The sequence below is a fragment of the Mobula birostris genome, chromosome 10 (genome assembly GCF_030028105.1).
Source record: "Mobula birostris isolate sMobBir1 chromosome 10, sMobBir1.hap1, whole genome shotgun sequence".
Lineage (NCBI taxonomy): Eukaryota > Metazoa > Chordata > Chondrichthyes > Myliobatiformes > Myliobatidae > Mobula > Mobula birostris.
This window is the reverse complement of record NC_092379.1, coordinates 126,194,950-126,216,280: the sequence shown is the minus strand read 5'-3', so window position 1 is coordinate 126,216,280 and position 21,331 is coordinate 126,194,950. Positions and strand designations below refer to the sequence as shown.

Genomic DNA, 21,331 nt, shown 5'->3' with positions numbered 1-21,331 from the left:
GAGTTGCTCCAGCACTTTGTGTGTTTCTTTGTTGTACAACCTCCAAGACGTTAGTTTTATTACCTCTGTGATCTGCAATAGTGCCTTAACTGTGCCCATGGCCTGTTCTTCATCAAGTTATGGTATTGTTGCACTGTTGTAACTATATGTTATAATTATGTGGTTTTTGTTAGTTTTTCAGTCTTGGTCTGTCCTGTGTTTCTGTGATATCACACTGGAGGAATATTGTATCATTTCTTAATGCAATCCATTACTAAATGACAATAAAAAAGGACTGCATGTCCTCATAATCTAATAATCTAATCTAATAATCATTAAGGAGGAAAAGATATGATGATCCTTGAAGATCTGAACTTCAGTGAAAATTAAGGGAGTGCAACAAACTGTGTGTTTTCTACCTTGAAAAGATTGCTGAATTTCTGCATCTTTTGTCATTAATTTTGATTGATTTTAAGCTCATCTTCTTCCTAAACGTTGGCAGGCGATAGATCTCCTCAACACTAAGTCCAGGCAGCAACCTGGTGAGCAGTTCTATTTGTAGTCCAAAAAATTTTCAGAATTCTGAGGGTTAGAATAATCACCATTCACCCCCTCCCCGCCGCCTATCATTCGCCTTCCATTTGGGTGAGTTTTAGGGCCTTTCTTTAACAAGGTGCTTGCACGGAATATTAGACCACCTTCAGCCCCTTCCAATGTCTGCTACTGCAAGGCAACAGCACAGCCAAATGCCAACAGACAGTTGGAGTTAACACTACACCTTCTCCAAACCAAGGAACACACTCTGGAGACGAGCTGAGAAAATAATGGAAGGAAAGTGGAATTTAACATAAAAATATGTCTTATTTAAAATGTATGCAATATTTAAATACTTGCTGCCTTGTGATTATGTGGCTGAAATTTCCTTGAACATGAACCTGTGCTGCTTCATAATTCTGCGAAGCTCTGTGGTAAGATCTGGAAATAAAACTGCATACTTGTAAGCTGTCTCAGAATCATGCTCTTCAGACATGTATTCATTATATAGTGTAATCCTTTTTCTTACAGAATACCCCACATGCTTTAATCCTATAGGCTTAAGTGAAGTGTCCACTGCTTGCCAGAGGCTTTTTTTGGAAGCCATGAGTAAATAACTTGAGACTCACCTGGCCGTCCGGGCTCGCCAACCCTGCCCACTTCTCCCGTGAGACCCAGAGGAGGTGTCCCTGTGCTCGGACCTGGAGATCCTGGTAAACCTGGGAGACCAGGGAAGCCTGGATTCCCTCTTTCACCTTTAGGGCTTTGACGTCCTGGCCTGCCATCAATACCTGGATGATTGTATTTTAAAAAAATAAGGATTAAAAGGATTAAGATTCAATATCGTGTTTGTTTAGTGAAATAACTATTCTGTAAAAGTTAATTTTAAAATCTCAAGTACAAGGTGTATATAGCAGTGAGATTAGTGGCAATCTCTTTGCTGTTAACTCCCCTTCTTCCTCAGATGTAATCAGAAATTAATTTATTATTTGCACAGGAAATTCTGGAGACCACCAGTACTGAAGGACAAGGCTTCCTTCAAGATGCACCTTCATGCAAAGCTCAAAATCCATTTTTGAGGCATTCTTCCAGCTCTTGTAAGGCATGAAAGTGCCCAGCACAGGCCCCTCATGGTCTGAGTCGACGTTCCCTCCCCTCCAGCTCCCCTTCCCGTCTCCAATGCTTAGCTCAAACGTTTTGTGACCATCTTGACCTGCTATTACCACCAACAACACCCCGTTCCCAATGAGCATTTAATGGCTCTGGGCCTGTACTCACTGGAATTTAGAAGAATGTGAGATATTTCATTGAAATTTAGTGAATATTGACAGGCCTAGATAGAGTGGATGTAGAAAGGCTGTTTCCTATAGCAGGGAAGTCCAGGACCAGGGGCACAGAATAGAAAGATGTCCCTTTAGAACTGAGGTGAGGAGGAATTTCTTGAGCCAAAGGGTGGTGAATCTGTGGAATTCATTGGCACAGGCAGCTGTGAAGGCCAAGTTATTGGATATATTTAAAGTGGAGGTTGATTGGTGCTTGATTAGTAAGGCCATCAAAGATTGCAGGGAGAAGGCAGGTAAATGGGAATGAGAGGGATAATAAAGCAAATCATGATGGAATGGCAGAGTAGGCTCGATGGCGTAAGGACCTAATTCTGCTCCTATGTTTATGGTCTTATGGAAATTTTTAAGACAAGCTAGCCCTAGGACCAGGCCCAATTCCAACATGTGTAGCCCAGCCACAGTCTCCAAGTGTCAGGTACAGCCTCACTGGTGGACTTGAGGCTGCATGGCCCTGAAAGCACTGTGGAAGTTGGAGAAATGCAAAGGTTAACATGGTGCGCTGACCCAACATAGTGCAGACACCGAACAGCTCAACTGAACCTTTGAGAGACGGGCTTCCCTTTGTACTGACTTTCAGAATGTGGAAGTTCAGTGAGGCAAGAGTCAAGATAATAAGCTGACAGAGACAGCGTGCAGACATCGCTGCTGAACAGGGCCCTTGAAATCTGAATTCTCTTTTGTACAGTCTTTGTATTCAAGCCTGGGAACCAAGATCCCCAAGCATACCCGAACAAGATAAATATGTAAATGAAGGATTCTAGGGCAATACTTATTATTGGACAGTTAATTTACTAATTCCAATGGCCTTCAATACATAGATTAAATTGGTTATTAACAGCTGAAATATGTATTCTGATTGGTACTTAAATAACTAAATGATGGGATTAGAGAAATAATGCTTCTATTGGATCAATATTTGTATCCATCTAGTCAATTTCTATATAAAAGTCGCATTTCTTTGCTCAAGCTTCAAAGCTGTTCAATGAGAGAGGCTGAGCTTTTCTCTTTGACTACAAGTCAATCAAGTGTGAGTGATAGACCGTGCGAGTTGTCAGAGTCTGGTTGTTTGGTGACAACAGCACCGAGGTTGGGTGCATGATGGACAGTGGGCACTTTGGCCTGCATCAATCCACCCAGCTTCATCACCTGGACATGTAATGATCAATGAGCACCAACTGACAACTACTCAGCTACTTCAGCTGCCAAATGATTAATATCTGATTGGGATTAAGATGAAAAAAACCTAACACCCTTTCGCGGGCAAACCCTGGCCCTCTTCACTGTACTTCAAGAACACTGCAAAGTGGAGACTGTTGCTAGTTTATGACTCACTCTTTGTTAACATCTCAATAATGTGCTAAGTTTCTGTAAATCAAAAGGTGGAGCATCAGAACAGATAGCATTTGACATTTTACCTCTTGGACCAGGCAAACCGGGGTTTCCTGGAGCTCCTTTCAATCCTGGTTTACCAGGTTGGCCAGGTTGACCTGGATTACCCTGTATAGCACCGTAGACATCTCCTGGGAGACCTTTCAGGCCTGGAGAACCGGGAAGACCTACTTTTCCAGCGGGACCTTCATTCCCATCCAATCCAGGGAGACCTGGTAGCCCATCATCACCTCGTGGTCCAGGAAACCCTGCAAGATTTCAAATATAAATTAAGTAAAACCTTGTCTTTGTTAGTAATGCAGGAGAGTTGCTACACCCATTGCAGTTAAGGAGTGCAGGAATTAAACCACCATTCAAAATCAATAATCTTTTCACAGCTATGAAAATTAACGATGGAATGATGGTCCACCATAATCTTCTCTCTCTAAAAGGAGGGAAGCCAGTTCCCTCATATATAGACCACAAAAAAAATGTCGTAGCTACTTACTGAAGAGCCAGATAGTGCCGCAAGATAGAGGCTAATATTTTAGAAGGCCTATGAAGATGATTGAATGGGTAGCCATTTCACAGAGTGTAAAATGCACATTCAACTGACATTGTGCTGTTAAGTAGAGATGAAAGATGAATTAAAAACAAGAGAAAATCTGCAGATGCTGGAAATCTAAGCAACAGACACAAAATGCTGGAGGAACTCAGAAGGCCAGGCCTGTAGAGTTCTTCCAGTATTTTATGAAAGATGAGTTTGTATTTTTGTTCTGTACAGTTTTTTGAGGACTCTTTGTGAAATGGATGAACTGTTTTTTTTATGTTGTCAATTAATTTTCACTAATTGCCCCAGTTGTCCAACGTACCTCAAGTTTAATGCTTCAGGCCCCAAAGCCTTTCCTTAGACAGGAAAGTAAAAATTCCTTAATAACTTACAACTCCGAAGTACCAGCTAAGCCAATGCTGCTTGATTAGTTGTACTGAAATGGCAGCAGAAGCCTGAGCGTAAACCCTGACGTAGCAGCATTTCAGCGGAGTAAAGGAAATTACAGTGGCATGAGAACGGAGTTGGCCAAGGTAAATTGGATGGAGATGCTGGCAGGGATGACAGCAGGGCAACAATGGTGTGAGTTTCTGGGAAAAATGAAGAAGGTGCAGGATAGATATATTCCAAAAACAAAGAAATACTCAAATGGAAAAATAGGGAAACTGTGGCTGACAAGGGAAGACAAAACTGATGTAAATGCAAAACAGAGGGCATATAACAAAGCAAAAATTAAAGGGAAGATAGAGGCCTGGGATGCTTTTAAAAGCTGACAGAAACCAACTAAAAGAATCATTAGGAGAGAAAAGATGAAATATGAAAGCAAGCAAGCAAACAATATCAAAGTGGATAGTAAAAGCTTTTTCAAGAATGTAAAAAATAAAGGAGAGATGAGAGTGGATATAGGACCGCTAGAAAATGAGGCCGGAGAAATAATAACAGGAGCCAGGAGATGGAGGATGAACTCTATGAGTATTTTGCAGCAGTCTCCACTGTGGAAGATGCCAGCAGTGTGCTAGATGTTGAAGTGTGTGAGGGGAGAGAAGTGAATGCAGTTACTATTTCAAGGGGGAAGTTGCTCAAAATGCTGAAAGACCTAATGTGCAGACTATTTTCTAAACAGAGAGAAAATCCAATAATCTGAAGTGCAAAGGGACTTGGCAGTCCTTGTGCAGAACACCCTAAAAGTTAACTTTCAGGTAGAGTCGGTGGTGAGGAAGGCAAACGCAATGTGAGCATTCATTTCAAAAGGTCTAGAATACAAGAGCAGGAATGTGATGCTGAGGCTTTATAAGGCATTGATGAGGTCTCACCTTGAGCATTGTGCTCCTATGTCTTGCGGTCTTATGGTTTTATGAAAATAATACAAACTGTGCATTTACTTGTATTTTGCTCGAGTGGATTGACCAAGCCAGCTTCAGTTAAAACTCAGTGACAGAGAAAAACACAAGTGAAGGAATAGAGCCAACCTAGTTGAATAGATTTCAATAAGATCCTCGGCCAGAGAACAGCAATAGGAGATAATAAAAAAAAACATAGGCATCCAGAAATTCCTTTTTCTTTTTCAATCTTTTTATTAATTTCAAAATATAGAAACAAAACATAGCAATAATACAGATAATATGAGATATATTGCTACATTTAAAAAAAGAGTAATTGCAAAACCAAATAGTGGAAATTACCAAAACTCCCATACATGTAGAACTGATCACGGATAATATAAAGCAAAAAAAAAAAAGAAAAAAGAAAGAAAAAGAGAAAAAAAAACCATCCCAAAAGAAAAAAAAAAATAACTAAACTAAACTAAAAGACTTGGGCAAAACTAACAACTTAAAAATGGAAAAGAAGAAAACCTCAGCATCGATGATTCCATTCGCCTCCAAGAAATTCCAAAGTAACAAAATCACCTCATAGATCTAGTGCCAGATTCACCTGTTGTTCACAGTAAAGTGCTGGCAAAAGGGCACTTCTTGGACTAATTTCAAGACCTCTGACAAACTTCCTGCTAAAATATGATTCCCCCCCCCCGAAGTATTTTAAGCTCCAGGATGATTTAAATAATTGTCTTTCAAATAAGTATGACTATAATAGAATGTTCTATTTAGAACACACTTTAAATCTGTCATCTGCACCATCATCAGCAGCAGTCTTGCACGGTACAGCAGCAATCAGTCTGACGTTCTTAGACAGACACTTAAAGTCTTTAATATCAGCATGGGTATTCAGGGCTATTAACCACAAAATTATATCTACATTACAGAGTGCACAGAGAACACAACATACCGCATTACAGCATAGCACAGTCTCTTGGGCCCACAATGTTTTAACCTGCTCTTAAGATCAATCTAATCCTTCCTGCAACACAGAACCCTCCATGTGCCTATGTAACCAGGTCACTGTTGAATATCATGTTTTATTGTTAAATTGCACTTGTGTATTCACCCTGGTAATGCTAAAACAGCTGCCTGTGCATTTTAGACAAAATGCTGGTGTCACTATGCACATGCGGAGTAGAAAGAAGAGTTATAGTGTTCTAGAATGACGTTGAGTGCTGAGAGCTGCTTTTTTCCCCAAGGAGTGCTGGATATATGGTGAGGAAAGGTGAATAATACTTAATAATATTCATATAAATTCGTTTATACTTATTTGTAAATCTAGAATATCAGTAACTTTACATGCTTTACTGTAAAATGTAAATTTACTGATTTAGATTTAGATTTTCACGAGTAAGGTATTGACGCTGGATAGCATAGTTGTGTGAAGGTCCTTATCAGCCTAGTAGGTTAGTCCTGCAAGTAATTTAACCTCAGGGAGATATACCGTAAAAGTTATTGTAAAAGTTTATTTTTGTCTTTCTTTATTGTTTTGTGACTGAATATGAATGTAACGGAGTAATGTGAATGTTTTAATCTGTGTTTATGTATCGTGAGTGAGGAGAACTCGTTTCAGGGTCTAGCCTATATGCGTTTGGAAGTTACGCAGCTGTGTGCCAACCTCTTAGTTAAGATGTATTTATTTATATTTTTGACGTTGTGTATGAGGTACAGGGTTGGTGGGATTCTAATGTTGTTTGTATTGTTTTTTAGAATTGCTACTACTGTATTGGTTTTGTATATTTTGTTTTATTTTCATATTGCATACCTAACTAGTTGATACACAGGTGTGTGGATTGAAATTAAACTGAGATAGTAACAACACGAATTGTGTGTTCATTTTGCTATTTTTATTTTGATACCTTCTTTCTACATTAAAACATCTAAAACAGATTAAGAAATTAAAGATCTGAAAAAGGTATTTGTTGTCTTGAGTGTGCATTTTTCTCAGGCTACAAATCCTATTGACGAGCTTCTTAATTGTCCCTAGATTATTGGCCTCTACCACCACAATTGGCAGGAGTTCCAAGCACCCACTGGTCTCCATGTATAAAACACTTACCTCCGACATTCCCCCTATACCTCGCTCCAATCACGTTAAAATTGCGATCCCTTCTATTAGCCAATGCCACCCTGAGAAAATGCACCTGTCTATCCACTCTATGCATGCCTCTTATCATCTTGTGTACCTCTATCAAGTCTCCTCTAATCCTTCTTCAATCCAAGGAGAAAGGCTCTAGTTCGCTTACCTGTCTTCATAAATCATGCCCTCTAGTGAGGCAACTGTTGACTGGATGTACTTGACGTCCAATCAACAGCTAATTTGCGGTGAAATTTTAATCCTCAAATGGACTGTTGTAGGATCCAACAATCCTTTTGGATTAGTTCAGTGACATCAGAAGTAGCCATGGTTGAGAAGGAAAATTAAACTTCATTCTCATGTAATAACCTTCCAATTTCACATCATCAACTTCTCATGTGACCTATAGTTTGGATTCTGCAAGACAAGGCAAGATCAGAGAAAGAGCCATGAAAAATTCACAAGTTTATTATGAAATTTATTGGTTGCCATGAACAGAGTGTGAGGTGGCAGGATTCCACCACTTCTGTGAGTTCCTTTACAGATCATGATGTCAGCTGATTGAAACAAATATAGGAACTCTTAAATGCTTTCACCAGCAATGCATTGGGCAGTGTTGCCAATAGTCGAGTTTAAAAAGAGATGCCAAATAAAATCATGTTTTATTTTCCATATTAAATCACACAGGATGCTTTTCATTCCACACAGGAGCAGTGTGAGAGATGGACTGTGAAAAGTTCCAGGTGCTTCCACACCATATGCAGCTTAAAACATTTCAGGCTGATAAACCATTTTAAAAGCAGAGGTGTAAAAGAGGGAGACAGACTGAGAAGTGAGTAACACCAACATTTACAATTTCAAACAATGGAGTTTTGGAGGCTGTCTGGCTTGCTGAGTTCCTCCAGCACTTTGTGTGTAATCTTTCTTCGAGTCCTTCTGTCTTATTTCAAAGTTACCATCATTTATCAGCTCATCTAAAAATGGTGGAACAACACACGAAGTGCTGGATGAACTCAGCTGGTCAGGTAGCATCTATGGAGTTGATATTTCAAGTGCAACCTTCATCAGGGCGAGAAAGGAGGAAGAAAGAAGCCAAAGTAAGAAAGTGGGGGGGGGGGGAGGAAAGGAGGACAAGCTGGCAAGTGTTAGGTGAACCCAAGTGAGGGGAAAGGGGGTGAACTGAGATATTGGGAGGTGTTGGGTGGAAAAGGTAAAGAACTGAAATAGGAGAAATCTGATAGGAAAGGAGAGTGAACCATGAGCAAAATGAAAGGAGAATGGGCAATAGAGGGAGGTAATGGGTACGTAAAGAGAAAACGTAAGAGGGAAGTCAGAATGGGAAATGGAAAGAGAGAGAAAAGGGAGGTGGCAGATATTACTGGAAGTAATCAGTGTTCTTGTTGGAGGCTACTCAAATAAAATAGGTGTTGCTCTTGCAACCTGAGAATGGCCTCATTAGAAACAATGGAATCCTACTGGATGCAGATATAACCACCACTCACTCTTACCAAAATGTTACTTAGATTGTAATGATGTCACTCCATACTACCACCTTAATTAGATGAAACTTCTCATCCATATCCCTTTTACAACCCCAAATACCTACATAATGCCAAGCAATTAAGAGCAAACTCCTTCTATCTACCAATGCCTAAATTATAAAAGTCACACTTACCAGGAAAGCCTGCTTCACCCAAAAGGCCTGGAGATCCAGGGACTCCTTTTGGTCCATCTCGTCCTGGTCGCCCCGGACTGCCTGAAAAGCCTGGTCGACCTTTTAGACCTGAAGTTCATTTGACAATGAAGAACCAGAAAAGAAAAAAAGAGAAATCAAGCTGATCAATACTTCTGTTGGCACAGCTTCAAATTTTGTTATTGTCTTATTTATTCCAAACTTTGCATTATATAGAGGAGAAGTAACTGTTTTAAGGTGTATTCTTGGTGGCACAGATGCTGAGCTCCACAAATATTTCTCCTTTTCACATTGTTTTGCATAAAGTGATTTTTTTCCTTATACTCTGCTGGAGGCTTATGCTCTATTGTCTCACTTACAGAAGGACTTTCACCCTGGGAAAATCCTTTATGTATCATCCGACAGGCTTGCTCCATGTAAAGTAAAGCCTACATCACACAAGAAAGAAAGGATCTGCATGCACTATTCCAGCCACATCCTCAGCAATCTTTAAATATTGGGATCAAACTCGACTAAAAACAATCACAAAGATAGAATCAGCAACAAAAGGTAAAGGATTGACTCCTGTCCCTGTTGATGGATTTAGATCTACTCAAAAGCATAAATCTCTATTGAAACTCTGACTGAAGGAGAAGGGCTGATTTACTTCACAATTGCTTTAATTATTCAAATATATTAAGAGTAAAGTGTTAAAAAGTTAAAAGTGCAAAAATATTGAAATACGAAACAGGCATTTCGTTTACTCAGCTTGATCCTTGCAAGCTAGATAAAATGTACAACCACGATGTTATGATTTACATTAAAATGTCCTATGGAGAGCATAACAGTAACAAAAAGCCCAGTCAGTAATATTGGCTAAATAATACTCCTGCTGTCCACTAAATAATAAATCAGTTCAGGATTGATGTAAATTTATCAATCCTGTTCCCAATTAAAATTGAATTAATTGGTATAATTAAATATGTTATAAGTTTATTCCACAAAACAATTTCTCTTCATGAGACTTTTCCCCATACAAAATGGCCTTAATTTGTGAAGTTGGAACTACCCAATGAAACCATGGAATCACATATTAAGACACTGTCTTGACAGCCCCCACAAATACATTGTTTCAATTTTTTGCAGGCTTGACTTTCCTAAATATATGTTTGCCTCACTATTGAAGTGTTGCTGTTGTGATCAAAGAGAGAGGAACTGGTGGAGGAAATGGGTCAAACCAAGAGCACCTAAACAGTCCTGAACAGAGATCCTACCTGGCAGTCCTGGAGGTCCCGGCAATCCTATCTCACCTCCGAGGCCTGGGATCACACAGGGAAGTGTGATTCCTGACAAATCACATAGAAGAGGAAGATCATGAATATTATGAGCAGAAAAAACTTCAAAGTACAGATTTATGCACATACACAAACACATATACATTAGCCCACACATATACAGGTTACAAAGAACAAATGCACATACACACATATATACATATACACACATGCACAGATATACTCATACAATATACACATGCATGCATATATAGACAAGAACATTAGAAACATGGGCAGAGGAGGCCATTTGGTTGTTTGAGCTGGATGCACCATTCAGACTGATCTAAATTACTAACTTACTGCAGTATCTCCATATCCCTTGATTTTCCTTAAGCATTGAGAAGTACATGAAACTGATTATATTTAGTAATTGAGCATTTACAGGTAATCAGGTCAGAGATTTCCTAAGATTTACAGCTCCTTAGTGTCTCTTAGCATCAGTGTAAATGGCCAACTGGCCAACCCTTTTAGCACACCTTCTCTTAAAAAAAAAGAGTGGTCTGCAAAATCTTTTCTCTCTCTTTCTCTCTCTCTCTCTCACACCCCCCATATTTTCATATACCTTGAATATGCACACACCCTTACATGCAAAGATGCATACACATGATACCTGTGTACCCTACTGGGGATAGGGTTCCTCTTGACCTCACCTATCACCCCACCACATAACTCTCCAAAACTTCCGCCATCTCCAATGGGATCCCACCACCAACCACATCTTTCCCTCCCCCTCCCACTTTCTGCTTTTTCAGGAACACTCCTTAAATAACTCCCTTGTCCATTCGTCCCTCCCCACTGATCTCCCTCCTGGCACTTATCCTTGCAAGCGTAACACCTGCCCCTACACCTCCTCTCTCATTACCACTCAGGGCCCCAAACATTCCTTCCAGGTGAGGCAACACTTCACCTGTGAGTCTGTTTGCTGTGTTTGGTGCTCCCAGTGTGGCCTCCTGTATATCGGTGAGACCCGACATAGATTGGGAGACCACTTCACTGAGCATCTATGCTCCATCCGCCAGAATAAGCAGGATCTCCCAGTGGCCACCCATTTTAATTGCACTTCACATTCCCATTCTGATATGACTATCCATGACCCCCTCCACTGTCATGATGAGGCCACACTTAGGTTGGAGGAACAATACCTACCTTATATTCCATTTGGGTAGCCTCCAACCTGATGGCTTGAACATAAATTTCTCAAAATTCTGGTACTACCCCCACCTGCAGCCCCCCCCCACCAGCCTTCTCCATTTTCCATCCTCTTTTTCCTCTCTCACCTTATCTTCTGCCCAGCCATCATCTTCCTCTGGTGCTCCTCCCCCCTTTTTCTATCTTCCATGGACCCTTCTCTTTCACCAATCAACTTCCCAGCTCTTTACGTCACCCCTCCCCCTCCAGGTTTCACCTGTCACCTTGTGTTTCCCTCTCCTCTCCCCAACTTTTAAATCTACTCCTCAGCCTTTTTTCTCCAGTCCTGCCGAAGCATTTCAGCCCGAAACATCGATTGTACTCTTTTCCACAGTTGCTGCCTGGCCTGCTGAGATCCAGCAGCATTTTTTGTCTGCTGTTTGTTGTTCCAGCATCTGCAGATTTCCTCTTGTTTGTACATGATATATATACATGCATTACACATGTGTATATGCACATATACACACACATGCATATACATAAGGATCTATACAAGTATATATGCGTGCACATGTACTGGCAGATCAGATTCACACGGACTAGTTAGAAATGTATGAACATATTTTACATTATCTTCAGCAGGGGTGTAAAACTATATCCACAGATAGTTTCATGCCAATATAGTCCATAGCCTTTTTAAGCCATTTGTGTTTGACAGTTGTGTTCAGTGCTAGAAGATATCAAACTGAAATAATGAAGTGAATGAATAAAGACAGGCCATGTAAATACCTGCTAACTAATGCAATAATTAGTATCTTAAATCCAAAACCAATTAAAAAACTTAATCTCCCTTGTAGCTGGATTAAAGAATAGGCTATTATTTTTCTAGGTTATACATCGTATTCAGTCCTATTTGTAAAAGGCATTTATTTTACTTGTTTTATTATTTCTAACAGAAATTCTAGAGTCTATATTAATAATATTTCTGAGTCGGTCTTGGTGGAGTTATATTCTCCAGGCAGTGGAGCTGATGCTGTTTTTTCATAGGCAAGGTGTAATTCTGGCCGAATAGTTTTGAATATATGGGTTCCTTCTGCGTGCTTCAGTTCCCTCCTACATCCTAAAGAAATGTTGGTTCATCAGTTGCTCAGTTACTGTAAATTGCCCCTTGTGTGGAGATATGAGGCAGGTAGAATCATCTTGATGGGAATGTGAAGAGAATAAAATAGGACTGAAGTGGCTAAAGGGATCAGGGGGTATGGAGGGAAGGTTGGTACAGGGTTCTGAGTTGGATGATCAGCCATGACCATACTGAATGGCAGTGCAGGCTCAAAGGGCCGAATGGCCTACTCCTGCACCTATTTTCTATGTTTCTATGACTGGTGTGAAATTAGCCCAACTAGGTTGTTGATGATCAGTAAAAAGAACTAGTGGTCTGTTTCTATCCTGCGTGACACTATGATAGACTGCCCATTCACCCACTAACAAACAGGTGCTATCTTGTGTGTATTTCTTTCATATACATACAATGAGAGAGTATCTGTCCGTCTATTAACTTGTCTTTATTGAGAATTGGTATAGGGGAGGAATGCTGTCGGGTCTCTGCCTGAAACATTGACTGTTTACTGCCCTCCACAGATGCAGCCTCAGTTCCTCAGCATTTTAAGACCATAAACATAGGAGCAGAATTAGGTCCTTCAGCCATCAAACCTACTCTGCCATTCCATCATAGCTGATTTATTATCCCTCTCATTCCCCATTCTCCTGCCTTCTGCCCATATCCTTTGATGTCCTGACTAATCAAGAGCCCATCAACCACTGTTTTATATACTATATCCAATGTCTGGGCCTCCTCAGCCATCTGTGGCAAACTATTTCCCAGATTTACTACCCTCCAGCTAAAGTAATTCCTCTTCATCTCTGTTCTAAATGGACATTCCTCTCACATGAGGTTGTGTCCTCTGGTCTTAGACTCACCCATGACAGGAAACACCTTTTCCACATTAACTCTACTAGGTCTTCCATTCATTCAATAAGATTCAAAGAGATCCTCCTCCACCCCACCCCCACATTCTTCTAAACTCCAGCAAGCACAAGCCCAGAACCATCAAACACTCCTCTTATGTTAACCCATTCGTTCCTGGAATCATTCTTTTGTGAACTTCCTCTGGACCCTCTCCAAAGCCAGCACATCTGTTTTTAGATAACATGCCAATAACAGCTCACAATAACTCCAAGTGTGGTCTGACCAATGCCTTATAAAGGCTCAGCATTACATCCTTGTTCTTATATTCGAGTCCTCTCTAAATGAATGCTAACACTGCATTTGCCTTCCTTATCACCGATTCAACCTGCAAGTTAACCTGTAGGGAATCCACAAGCCCCTTTGCACCTCTGATTTTTGAATTTTCTCCCTGACTAGAAAATAGTCTACACTTTTATTCCTTCTACCAAGGAACCATACATTTCCCTACCTTATATTCCATCTGCCCTCATTGCCTAATCTAATGGCCAAAGGTTCGATCCCCTGATTGGTGTGTAGTAACACTAATGTTAAATAGTCAGACAAACATTGGACTGTATTCTGCTACAGTCCTGTAGCATCTGTAAACTGGCAATGTCCGAACCTGAGTAGAAACACTGAGCAACTATACTTCTTTCTTTATTCCACGTCCCATTCCCATTCTGATATGTCTATCCACGGCCTCCTCTACGGTCAAGATGAAGCCACACTCAGGTTGGAGGAACAACACCTTATATTCCGTCTGGGTAGCCTCCAACCTGATGGCATGAATATTGACTTCTCTAACTTCCGCTAATGCCCCACCTCCCCCCCCCCCGTACCCCATCCGTTATTTATTTATATACACACATTCTTTTTCCTTCTCTCCTTTTTCTCCCTCTGTCCCCCTCACTATACCCCTTGCCATCCTCTGGGTTTTTCCCCCCTTCCCCCTTTTCCTTCTCCCTAGACCTCCAGTCCCAAGATCCTCTCATATCCCTTTTGCCAATCAACTGCCCAGCTCTTGGCCCCAACCCTCCCCCTCCTGGCTTCTCCTATCATTTCGGATCTCCCCCTCCCCCTCTCAAATCTCTTACTAACTCTTCCTTCAGTTAGTCCTGACGAAGGGTCTCGGTCCGAAACGTCAACTGTACCTCTTCCTAGAGATGCTGCCTGGCCTGCTGCATTCACCAGCAACTTTTATGTGTGTTGCTTGAAATTCCAGCGTCTGCAGATTTCCTCGTGTTTGCGTTCTTTCTAAGCCTACTGATATCTAAAGATGTAGCCTCAACAGTACTGCAGCTCTGTCGGTATCATTCCTCTCAGAATGCCAAAGGAACCATAAATTAGAAGCCTTGTATCAGCTAGTGCTAATGGTCAACTTGCAAACCCATTACTGGGACAAACCTGGACACTGTGACTTATGAAGGAGGTAACAGATAACAACTACATCCATTTCTTTGACTTGGTAAATTTTCCCCAAGTGCTTCACAGCAGTGTTGCCAAAATGAAATTGATGTCAATCCATATACGATGATAGCTGGTAGAGGTCCAAGAACATGGTCAAAGACATATTTCTTGAGGAAATTATAGGAGGAAAGTGAAGTAAAGAAGTTTGTTGTGAAGTCACTATGAAATCAAATTAGAGGAAGGAGGTTACTGAAGGAGTTACAGGGCTGAAGAAGATTGCAATGAAATCTGGGCTCGTGGAACATTTCAAAGCAACTTTGTTTTGAAGCACATTAAAGCTACAGGTTTAGATGATCCTGCTCTAGGCTTGCAAAGGAAGAATGGCTACCAGCTCAAAGTACCAGGTATAAATCATCCTTGGATGGTACCACAAGATAGATACATTATCTTTGGGATAGGGCAGGAGCAAGCAGAAAGGAGAAGGAAGAATAATTTTTCAAATGAGAATGGTTAATTGAATTTGCAAACAATTGTTTGCAATCTTTTTAACAATTGAGAAAGACATCCATTTCATGACAGGCAAGTAATGATACAATTAAAGTGAATATAGTGATTGACACTTTCAATCCATTAGTTCAAATGAAACACAGCACTTAAAACACATTGCACGATGATGTACGCTAGAGCATGCAAGAAAGATGACAGGAAACAATTCTGGGTGAAGTTATGTGACATGTACAGCTGTAACATGCAAGTTATGACACTGAATCCTCTTGGCAATGATGTAAGGGTTGGGAGGATTGGTGAGGGATGGGAGTGGTTCCTGCCATCATTGCCATGACAACCTTTTTCTGAGAATTCCGGCCTCTCACCTCCCTGTCTCTGCCGGTCGCCTTCACCAGCGGTTTCCCCGCAGCAACAGTCACCTGTAGTGTCCATGCAAAGGACGTGAAATGAATCAAGAGGGGCAGGAACAACAGTGGAAACGTGATTGCTCTTTCTTTACATGCCACCATCTGATAGGAATGAATAAGTAACCTCAACTCTAAAGTCCTTTTGCAATTGTTGCTGAAGGCCAAATACCATATTCTTTAAATTCAGCTTAATCTGATTTATACCAAACACGGATATCGGTCTGTGTTCCTATCTAAATGTGCTGCACATTACCTGGGAGGTAAAACATGATGGCTGTCCCGAGCCAAACAGACTTTAAACAACTTGTTTGTTTAGATTTCATTACTTAACACATGACTCTATCATATTTAGATGCTGTAACTGCTGATCGAAGATGTATCCAAGTTCCTTTTTTCCGAAATCTTTCTGGAGGTGATTAAAATGATGCCTGAAAACTAGTGGACAAATTTCAGAATCTATATTTAAAGAAGCGATGGAACAATTGCTTGGAGAACAAGTTGGGGGCAGGAATGGTAATAAAATTCTGACTTAAGATACAATAGAGAAACTTCTGAGAATAGAAAATATAATGAATGGGATTTCAGCACAAATTTCAAAAGGGAATTGATCCACAAAGCAATGATAGATAGTGTGATTAAAAATACCATGCAAATGAGAATTCCAATTGTTTACACCATCTTTATGTCTATAGCATTTAAGAATGGCAGAGTAGGCCTAATGGCAGTCATCATGACTTCAGTACTACTATTTTGGAATGCAGTACTTCAGCGCTAGACTTCCCACAACGTTCATGCTGTTAAGACAACGCAGACTGCGCTGGCTGGGCCACGTCCGTCGTATGAAGGATGGTAGACTGCCAAAGGACATCTTCTATGGAGAATTAGCAACAGGCAAGAGGAACGTTGGTAGACCCCAGCTTCGTTTCAATGACCTGTGCAAGTGCGACATGAAAGCCTTAAAAGTCAACACAGAGTGCTGGGAGGATACAGCAGATGACTGCAACAAATGGCGAGGTACTCTTCAGCAACACCTAGAGGTTAACGGGGAGCACAGCAGACAGCGGACAACAATTCCACGACACCCTACACATGCAGCAACTGTGGCAGAGCCTGCTGTTCCAGGATCGGCCTCAATAGTTGGCGCCGCTCGACAAACCAGTGACTACCAGAGGCACAGTACCCATGGTTGACCACGACCGACGGAGGCCACAGAGAGACTTCAGCTAACATGTTCACTTAATTTCTCAAAGCCAAAAGTGCATTCTGCATGAAAAAAAGATTTAGCCACCAAAGCTACTTAAGGGGAATCATCAAACACGATAAAATCTGAAGATGCTGGAAATCCAAAGCAACACGCACAAAACGCTGGATGAATTTAGTAAGTCAGGCAGCATCTACGGAAAAGAGTAAGCAGTCACCATTTTGGTCCGAGACCCTTCATCAGGTCAGAGGGTGGCAGAGATCACAGAGGAGGAGCAGTGAGAGGGAACATCACTGAACACCCATCAAAGGGAAGATATAAGCTTCTTCAGGTTAGGCATCCCTCAAAGAGACTTCGCAGTGTAGTACTATCACAAGCAAGAGAAAATCTGCAGAGGCTGGAAATCCAAAGCAACGCACAAAATGCTGGAGCCAGGCCAGGCATCATCCGTGAACAATAGTCAGCAGTCCATGTTTCGGGCTGACACCCATCGTCAAACAATTCTGCTTGAACTTTAGTGACAAGTTAAGTCATTACGATGCAAGGTGTGAGATGTCAGCACTTCACTGAAGCTTTTCAATCTACTCCTGCCCCAAGTAGAATCTCTTGTGGGGGTAAGGACCACTTTTCCAATGGTTGTCAAGGTGACAATGAAATTTAATGTGATTGTCTCCTTTGCTGGTTCTAGCTGGAGACACTTGCAGTTACTCTCCACTGTGGCAGTGGTATCCTCTATTTCATTCTCCTGACTAAAGAGCAAGTACATGGATGAAAGACTTGCTAAGCTTGCAGGGACTGGGCAGCAAGGCAAGAGGGCAAGGATAATGGTGCCTTTTGCGAGATGACAGCTGGTTTGTCCTATACGGAGCCCCGTTACTACCAACCCTAAAGTGTATCTAGCTGAGCTCTTGTCAGAGGAAAGATCGCTGAACTGCCATAGTATTCTGCAAGTCTTACAACCATAATCACTGCCACAGGAGTAGGCCAGTCTGAGCAGTCCCACCCTTCACTCAATTGTTGCTTGTGTTGTGTTGAACTGTGCCATCGTTCAGCAGCTGCTCAGTCATTCATACCGCTCTCTTGGATGTGTGTCAGACAAATCCATTCTCTGGAAAATGAACAGGGCCTTCCAGAGAGAAGAATGCAGGTGTATGGGTGGGGGTGGGGGGGAGGATCTCATTGAAACCTACCGAATGTTGAAAGGATTAGATAGGGTGGATGTGGAGAGGATGTTTCCTAAGGTGGGGGTATCCAGAATTAGAGGGCACAGCCTCAAAACTGAGGAGCGGCCCTTTAGTAAGAAGGCAGGAGTATGGGGTTGAGTGGAATCTGGGATCAGCCATGGCAGAATGGCAGAACAGACTCAATGGGCTGAATGGCCTAATTCTGCTCCTATGACTTATGGTTTTATGGAGAGGTCTTACAATGCACCAAGCCATCATGAATTGCTGTCAGTTTTCCCGCCGACTTGTCCGGTGGAATATTCATCTGAGTCCAATGTCCAACTCAATTTCAAGCCAGCTGTTACTTGGGCTGTTCACAACCCCGGCAACACCATCACTTCCCTCACCAAGCTCAGGCCCTTCCCTTTAGTCATCATTATGCATATCTGTGGGTAGCCCAGGAGCATCGTTAATTGAGTTGTTGGGCCTCAGGATAAGGCTGTGGTGAAGATGAAAAGCAGGAGTTGGGAACTTACACAAAGACCAGCTTGTGATGGAATGTGAGGAAGGGAAATAGATCTGAAGCTGATAGGTAAATTGATTGGTTTCATGCGTCCGTAGACACATTCAATTATCTTTACTGTTTCTGTGAACCAATGAATTAATATTATGTATTTGGGATGGCTGGCAAGACCAGCATTTCATGCCATTTCCTTATTTCCCCCGAAGCATAATCACAGGCATGGAGCCATTAAGCTGCTTCTACTCTGTAAATATTAAGTAATCTTGTGTATATTTGTCAGACAATTTCTACTTTGGCCACAGCATTTGTTGGTGATTTTACCAGCCACCTCTGTAACCTTGGTTGGAGTTGACTTGTATCCATTAGAAGGGACTTGAATTTGGCTTAGGTTTCTGCCTGAAGGTTCCTCGAAGTTGTTATAGCCGGGGCTGGTAATAGAGACAAGCTCCCACTACCTATTAAATGCTCCCAATGGCATGCGCCTCAAATAGCCTCTGACAACCAAGTCCAGCTCCCGGCCTTCACGTGTGGCTTAAAGTTTCTAAGCTCAGCGAAACCATTTCTACTGAGAAGGGAAGTGGCAAAGGCAGGTGACTGGCGCCTCAAAATCAGTCACTTTAAGCAGATGGGGCTCATCAGCCACGGCTGGCAGCTCATCCAGGAGAAGGAAAACTCTAATCTCAAACCTCTGCTGCCTCATGGGAAAGGCTTCGGGAGTAAACCCGGAGGGAACGGTCTGGAGCTGGTGTCCCTAAGGCAGTCCTACGTTGAGGTCGATGATCATTGGCAACTCCTGCGATGCTGCTGGTACCAAACTATATTGGTCTCTGCCTTTCCTTTACGTTGATCAGATGCATCAAGAGGGGGAGCTTGCTACATGGGCAACAGCTTGCTCTCCATATCGTACTGCCCAGGCTTGCTTATCTAGACAGCTAGGACACAACATCCATGGTCGACTCTGACCAACGGAGGCCTCATTCTGCTTGAGCATGTAAGGGAAGTACCTCAACACTTTTCTTCCTAAGGCTCCTGATGTCAGCGGACAGTCACACAAGTAGACATTTCCAATATAGGTGACTGGCTTCTTCAGCTTCACGTTCTGCGACTGAGAAAACAGATAGCTGGCTCACATGTTTCTTGGGACCAGAGATTTTGTAAAATGACTTCCAAATGGATTGCAAACAATTTAAATAGGAACACACTCAATATCCATTCTATGCCATAATTGTTGTACTTTGCAATCAGAATGTCACCACTGATTAAGCTGCATAATTCGCACTTCACTGACCTCAGATGCAAATATTAATGATCCATCCCAGTTCACCACCCACCTGAAACTAATGATGCCTATATTTGATGTTGTTCGCCAATCAACTTATTAATTTATGATCTTATCCAGATCAATTTGCAAAGAATTTAAGCAAAGAAACTATGCAGACTTCAATGGTTACTTGGCCATTTCAGCAATGGGATGCCATTATAATGTTGCCCTAAATGGAATATTGAATAATGGCGTACATCTTCATGGCTTCCATACCTGGTGCTCCTGGATAACCTGGTGGTCCTGGTATTCCATCCAATCCTGGATCACCTGGGGGGCCTGGGAAGCCTGAAGGCCCTGGGAGTCCACCTCCTGGCTCACCTCTTACTCCTGGAGGTCCCCTTGGGCCTGGGCTGCCTGGGAATCCTTTATCACCTGGATAACCAGGTCGAGGGTCTCCCTGTACAACATAATCAGACATGTAGTGAAACCAATTGCAATTCATACTAAGTCAGTGGAAGAATACTTGGTGTTGTGGAACCCCCTGAGCACAAATCTGACAGCTGTTTAATTCATTTTAGTATCACTGGAATGATCCCCCCCCATACCCAAAACACCTAAAGGAGCTGTATATAAATTGTACCCATTCCAGAAATTCTCCTGATAATGGGATTTTGTGTATAGTTGACCTTGTCCTAGGCTACACAAACCAGGAAGTTTGAAAATTAGATTTATGTTGGGTTAACTGTTACAATAATGACCTAATCTCTCTTTTGCCATTCCCCAGTCTGGTTTCCCTCTCACCCCCTCTGTTCTCCTCACCTGCCCATCACCTCCCTCTGGTAACCCTCCTCCTTCCCTTTCTTCCATGGTCCACAGCTCTCTCCTATCAAATTCCTTCTGCTTCAGCCGTTTACTGCTCCCACCTAACACCTCCCAGCTTCTTTCTTCATCCCCCATCCAATAACCAGCAATCTACACCCACACCTGGTTTAACAAATCTCCTGCCAGCTTGTCCTTCTTCCCCTTCCCTCCCCCCACCTTCCTATTCTGGCTTTGATCCCCTTTCCAGTCCTGATGAACGGTATTGGCCTGAAATTTCGACTGTTTATTCCCCTCCATAGATGCTGCTTGACCTTCTGAGTTCCTCCAGCAGCTTTTGCATGTTGCTTAAAATTTCAGCATCTCCAGAACCTGAGTGTCTGGGCTACTATTTCTGAATGAAGTCCCTTTATCCTAGGGACAGAAAGTTTCCATTACTTTACTAACAAATGCAGTTATGCATATTTGAGGGAGGTAAAGATCAAATTTGGCATCAGAAACACAAGAGATTCCACAGATGCTAGAAATCCAGAGTACAGACATTCCACCTCTCCTGGGAGTTCTGGGAGTCTCCCGCATATCAATAGCGGCTCCCTGATGCCCGCAAATTATAAACAATATCCCGGAAATCAATTTTTTGGAGAGGAAGAGGGGAAAAAAAGAAAGAAAGA

At 41.9% G+C, this 21,331-nt stretch overlaps 1 protein-coding gene across 5 annotated transcripts in view; it reads right to left on the bottom strand.

Annotated features, from left to right (window-relative positions):
- The window catches only part of col4a6 (collagen, type IV, alpha 6), a 448,523-nt gene that overhangs the window by 73,328 nt on the left and 353,864 nt on the right, over positions 1 to 21,331 (bottom strand). For 4 of the 5 annotated variants that reach the window (XM_072270937.1, XM_072270936.1, XM_072270940.1 and 1 more), the window contains 6 exons: positions 20,115 to 20,298; positions 15,649 to 15,702; positions 10,174 to 10,245; positions 8,903 to 9,010; positions 3,272 to 3,493; positions 1,143 to 1,304 (listed from right to left, as the gene is read on the bottom strand). In XM_072270937.1, the coding sequence (XP_072127038.1) occupies positions 1,143 to 1,304; positions 3,272 to 3,493; positions 8,903 to 9,010; positions 10,174 to 10,245; positions 15,649 to 15,702; positions 20,115 to 20,298 (802 nt within the window). The remainder of the gene's footprint in view (positions 1 to 1,142; positions 1,305 to 3,271; positions 3,494 to 8,902; positions 9,011 to 10,173; positions 10,246 to 15,648; positions 15,703 to 20,114; positions 20,299 to 21,331) is intronic. The other variant, XM_072270938.1, reaches the window with a different exon arrangement.